This window comes from Acanthisitta chloris, unplaced genomic scaffold (genome assembly GCF_000695815.1).
Source record: "Acanthisitta chloris isolate BGI_N310 unplaced genomic scaffold, ASM69581v1 scaffold43534, whole genome shotgun sequence".
NCBI classification, from domain to species: domain Eukaryota; kingdom Metazoa; phylum Chordata; class Aves; order Passeriformes; family Acanthisittidae; genus Acanthisitta; species Acanthisitta chloris.
Genome location: NW_008668441.1, coordinates 1,260 through 7,271, shown reverse-complemented (window position 1 = coordinate 7,271; position 6,012 = coordinate 1,260). Strand labels below are relative to the sequence as shown.

Genomic DNA, 6,012 nt, shown 5'->3' with positions numbered 1-6,012 from the left:
AGAGAACTTGCTGAGGGTGCACTCAACAGCTTCTGTCTTCACGTGACATCTCTGTGCAAACATATGCATCTGAGGAAGGCAAAAGTAATTTATTGCATCTTGACTAATACAGAGGAAAGGGGAAATAACCTACAAAATGAACCAGGAGATGCAGTTTTAACTATGTCATTTCTCTTGTCTCCATAGCACTGAATGCACAAAAATATAACCTCTACCTCCTCCTTCAAACAAATCCACGTACAATTAAACCCCACAGAGCTTGACAACCTGCTGTCAAGTTGTTTAAGCAGTTGTTTCAGGATCTGACAGACAAACTCATAAACAAAACGTAGAGCACCAGATTGTGGGATGAGGCAGCAGCATCACGTGGCTTCCTCAGTGAGCTCCCAAGTTGGAAAGCAAAAAAGCAGAGGGATACTTCTTCTCCTTGAATAAATAACAGTTTAATTACATTCTAGAAATCAGATGTGATATGGTAGGAATACACTGGAAATCTTACAGAAATACTAGTCTGCTACTGGTAGGTAAATGGTCCAAGCTACTTTTCATGACAATCTGAACAGTACTTGTGTACAAACTATTATACAGGTTGCTAATGAAAAATATTGCAACAGTTGCAAGGATGTTACCAGCTCAAACAAACATCTAATGATACAATATTCTTCTAAGAGGAAGTAATAATGTTAGATTTACAGACAATAAAGAGTTATGTTCTCCACTTCGAAACACTGGAAAGAAAAAGCTCAGGTAATCCAATTTCTTTACCTCTAATTATCACAAGGAAAGATTTTCCTTTCACTCTGAAACAGCATCCCAGGAGACCCTGTAAACAGTTTATTCAAAGGTAGTCGTTGAGATGTCACAGCAACTTCAACAATTTCCCTAGTCTACAATTACAGACTTTTTAGGCCACTGCTTGTACAGATGACTTGGGTTTCTCTTCCACTCATTTACATACATTCAGCCCAATAACAGTAGGAAAAATGCTCTGCCTGTCTAACAACAGACACACTAAAACCTTCCTTGAAAGGCCAGTGCAAGGAGATGTGGGTAGTGATTGCACAGCATCGAGGAGATCGTATTATACAAATATACAAGGAGACTGTTAGAACTGAACTCTGCACACATGACGTAGATGGTCTTGGCAGACACATGACACTTGGAGTTGGAACACACACTGAACTGCCACTGGTGTTGGTTGGGGATGATGACAGTGTGGGTGGCCATGGAACACAGTCTGGTTTGGCTGTGCTACCACTCAGTGAAGGGAGGCAACGGCAAATGAGGAATACCTAAAGCTGAAGATTCTTCTAAGGAAAGGGTAGTTCTACTTAGAGCACAACACGGAAGGGAATCGTTGCCACCTCTTTAACAAATGGTTCTAAGTGAACCGATGCAGTTCCCAGAGCTTGAGAAAAACTCGTTATGCAAATGAAGATCCTGATGAGAGACAATAACATTTCACAGGATGCGATTTCTTATTATATCAGTAAGCACCAAGTTAAGTGCCAAGACAGCCCCATTGTCCCATGATTTATCATGTAAAATTTAGAACTTGAATGCACAACACAAGTCCACGAAGTTTGCATTTAATTCACAAGAAGACAGGTTCAAAAATGGCTCTTAAAGTACCTTTACATTTCCAGTGGGCTTTCCCCCTCCTCCTCTAAGAGGACTGCTTGAGGATAGACTAGGTCTAGAGATTGAATCTTTCAGGAGGACTTGGACATCCTCTGCAATCCACTGGTTTCTGGCACCTTGAGAGGGTGGTGCCCTGTCCTATCACCCAGGTAAGCTGCAGGGGAGGTGGGTGGAGGAGGAAAGTACCTCTGTCTCTTCCAGCTGCTTCTCAGCACCTTGTCTGATCCGATCTCTAAAACATCACCCCTCGCCAAGCCTAGATTTGGAGCCACTTGTGCCTCCGCAGAGCCACTGGCTGAAATGGGCTGAGCTGGTCATGCAATCAGCTGCTCTGAAATGCCACAGGAAGGTTGTGGCAGCCAGAGACTGATGTTCCCTCTCCTTCTCCCTACACAAGCCCAAGGCTGGGCAGGAGGGCAGCAGGGATTTGGCTCCTGTGCCATGGAGGAAGTGCCTCCTGTTGTGACAAGCAGCAGGCAGCTAAAGGGCTAAGCTGCCTCTGCAACTATCTGGGCAGAAATCAGCCAGAAGAAGGGTGAGGAAACGCTCTGAAAAAGCAAGAGAGCAGAGCAGAGGACCCCAGAGCTCCTCACTCAGAACAGAACCACAGAATATCCACGCTTCAAAGACTGTCTGGACTAAGTTCCTTGTGACAGTCACAGGCTGCAGAAACTATCCCATCATGGAACAGAGCCATCATCTTCCTTCAGCAGCTTCTTCCTTGAAGCTGGCAGTGTCAAACCTGGTTTCAGTGAGGCTCACCTCATTTCAAGCAATCGGATTCGAATCCTGACAGCCTTCAAACCAACGACCCTTTCCTTCTGGCTCCCTCCATTCCCAGGAACACCATGCACAGCCACAGCAGTTGTCAGTGTGGCTCATTCCATGCTCTGCCTCATTTCCCCTTGTTCTCAAGTACCACTGCAAGGTTGCTTTCTCTAGCACGTGGATACACATCTCAGAGTGGACTGAGATGTTCTTTCCTCAGGAGTCAGTTGGAAGAACTCAATTTTAGAAACAGAATTCATGTGCAAAGCGTGCAACAAGAAATACAGTTCCATTTGGTCAGTGTCCTATCTTAGTTAGGCTACCATGACTCACACTGATTAGTAGTTACACACACACACACACACACACACACACACACACACACGGATATTTACTTATATACACACTCACACAGTCAGGAAATGTCTAAGTCTGACAAGATTTCCTCCTCCTTTAGTGAAGACAGAAGTTCAGCATCTCAGGCTCTGCACCTGCTTAAACCTGGGGTACAGGAATGTGACACACTTCAAGTACACATGGACTGCACAGTGATAACATCACACATCGAGTCTCACACATGCTGTCTTCAGTGGTCCAGCACCAGCACGTGGCTTAAAACCAGTTGCCCACTAAAGGAGCCAATATCCAGGACCTTCACTTCTCAGTGTTCATATTCACACAACTCCAAAAGAGCAGGGCAATAGTCTGTGCAACCATCAACATCCTCTGTATAAACGCAGTGGGATTGAAAAGTCTGAACCAGTGCATTCCTCTCTCCCATTCCTCCTCTATTCCTCTGTTGCTGTTACTCTCCTAGGCATGTCAAAGTAAAAGGTGGTGGGGAAAGAATTGGAGTAGCACACAAAGCCTCTCCTCTAAGTCCACAGAAGACCACTAAAAGTGTCAGATTTCCAAAATATCTCAAAGGAATTCTTCAAATACAGGAAGTGTTTTCCATGGGGTTTACATATCACGGTTCACATTATTTCCACAGAAGTCTACCTTATCACTTGGGTTTCATCAGACAAATAGCAAGAACACAGAAGAAAACAGCAAACAATGCACGCGACACGACACGTTTTACGAAATCTAGAACTCAGCACTGCTGCTTTGGGAAAAGATCAGAAACTCCTAGCACTTGGAGACATGAAATACACCTCACATTGAAATGAACAGCATGATGACAAGGCTCTTTTTTTTTTTTGTTTCTCTTATTTGACTGGTTTAGGATGAATTCTTTTTCAATTAGGTTTCACAATTTTTCTTCACACCCCCCGAAAAGGAACCATGGCTAACCTGGTATTTTCTCTGTGCTCTGCCAGGAAACGTTAGAACTCAGTAAACACCTCTTGGAGAAAAAAACTTGTGAAAATTTAGCTCGAATCCCTAATTGTAAAAACCTGAAGAACCAGCTGATGGTAAGTGCTCTTGACACAATCATCGCTCAGCTTACAATGACAAACCAAAAGAAAGGTATCACAGGAGGGTACAAACACGTTAAAAGCCACGGGTTTGGTTTTTCTCTGTTGTGGATTTATTATCCTTTATTGAAACCAACTCCTCTCCTCACGAGGCTGAGAAGTCTCTGCCTCACAACGCTTCGGCAGTCGTGTCTGTGGAGACAGACATGGTAACTTTGGCAATCTTTACTGTGCTCTTAATGCAGCTCTCGGCAGCCCTGTGCACGTTGCCCGCGTTGTTGGCGTGTTTGTGCTGGCAGTCAGACTCCATGCTGTTGTCCAGGGGCTGTGCTGTCCCCTCGCAGGTGGGGAACATGCTGCGGAAGGCGTGGCGCAGGTCCTTGCTCCTCAGAGCGTAGATGATGGGATTCACTGTGGAATTCAGCAAACACAGCATGCTACAGAAGGCAAAGACAGTCTTGATGAGCTTGTTCATTTTCCCAAAGACATCGTACACCATGATGGCAAGGAGAGGGCCCCAGCATATGATTAAAACGACTAGGATAAGGACCAAGGTTTTGGCTAACCTGATGTCCATACGAGTTTGGTCAGGCCTCGTGATCTGCACCTTACCATCCTCTGTAGACTGGATGATGATGCTTTTCTGCGTGCCCCTCTGGAGCATCCGCACGGCGTGGCTGTGAGCCTTCCACAGGATGTACATGTAGGCATAGACAATGAACAACAAGAGGACGCTGGTGACCCCGATCCAGAACATCAGGTAGGTCTCGTCGATGAGGGGGAATATGTCCGAACAAACAGAATTGAGCTTTTTGCAGTTCCAGCCGAGCAGGGGAAGAACAGCTATTACAATAGCGATGGTCCACATGACACAAAATGCCACGACGGCCTTTGGTCGGGTGACAATCCTTTTGTAAGCGAGTGGCCTGTGGATGGAGATGTACCTGTCTATCGCCGTGAGGAAAAGGCTCCCTACGGAGGCAGTGAAGGAGGCTGTAACTCCACCCAGTTTGAACAAGAAGACATTGGGGCTGTCCTTCCGGTGGAAAACGTGGAAATCCACAAAGCTGTAGACAAAAATCACGCTGCCCAGGAGGTCAGCCACAGCCAGGCTGCCAATGAAGTGGTAGGAGGGTCTACACCGCAGGCTTCGGGAGTGGAGGATGACGCACAGGACGAGGAGGTTCTCCAGGACCGTGAAGGTGCCCAGGGTGAGCGACAGCACGGCGATGGCGAGCTGCTGGCTGGGGTTCAGGATCATAAAGCATTCCATATCCATGAAGTTCTCCCCGCACTGTATGTTCTCCTCATTATCCTTAAACGTCGACAGGGACTTGTTGTAAAACTCGGTGATGTTGACCTGGTCTGAGGGAATAATGCTCAACAGGGGATCACCTCCTGCAGTCATTTTTTCTTGGAAAGGGTCACCCCTGAAGGAGGAAAGAGGGAATTTCTGGGGGTAGTACCCCAGCTTGGCCGTCATGTCGCCCTTCATGTCTTCGTACTGGATGTCGTTGGAGCCCACGTAAAGGAGATCTGTCGTGATGGTTCGGAACGTCGTATCTGCGAGGCCATCTAGGACTGACTTCATAACCCCAGTCTGCTTGGTCTCAGAGACACTTGGGGGGTGGAAAAATGCATCAGAGGGAACCCTAATGGGGAAAAGATCAGACTTTGTTAACATCACCAGGGAGACGAATGCCACAAACAACTTAGCTGAACTGTGGCGGACAAAATCAACCTTCCTCCTGCATTCAGTGCAGGTCTAGACTTTGCCCCCGTGGGAATCAGGGTGGGTTGAGCACTTAGAAAGAAATCACCTGGATTTCACTACAACTGAATTACACTAAGAAGTGACGTGAAAAACAGAGGCACAGGGAATTGAGTGTTTCACAGGAAAGCAATTTTCATTTCTCATCAAAACCTTCTGAGCTGCTCCACCAGAAAGATATTTTTCTCTACCTCTGAACTCAGCTTCTGATTGCAAAGTACCTTGCAGACCAATATTCCTTGGGCTTGCTTCGTTTAGATAATACCAAGAGCCACTGCAGGAGCAGCATCAAACTGAATCATCACCTTCACTGCTTTTCTTTCAGAAGGCACTGAGGGTTTTGAGCACCCGACAACAGAGAGGCACTGGGGACAGAGCCATGCACTCTGAATTCCCCAGTCCACCCAGTAC

At 46.3% G+C, this 6,012-nt stretch overlaps 1 protein-coding gene across 2 annotated transcripts; it reads right to left on the bottom strand.

The window, feature by feature from the left end:
- Positions 1-3,463: 3,463 nt before the first annotated feature.
- On the bottom strand, positions 3,464-5,483 carry CNR1 (cannabinoid receptor 1 (brain)). Of its 2 annotated transcripts, XM_009072879.1 has the most exons (2): positions 5,336-5,421; positions 3,759-5,260 (listed from the first exon to the last, which is right to left on the bottom strand). In XM_009072879.1, exons 1-2 carry the CDS (start codon positions 5,419-5,421, stop codon positions 4,000-4,002), a joined length of 1,347 nt encoding a protein of 448 aa, XP_009071127.1. In that variant the 3' UTR covers positions 3,759-3,999. The 2 variants fall into 2 exon arrangements, with proteins under 2 accessions (XP_009071126.1, XP_009071127.1); XM_009072878.1 differs by having other exon boundaries at positions 3,464-5,483.
- Positions 5,484-6,012: the final 529 nt, after the last annotated feature.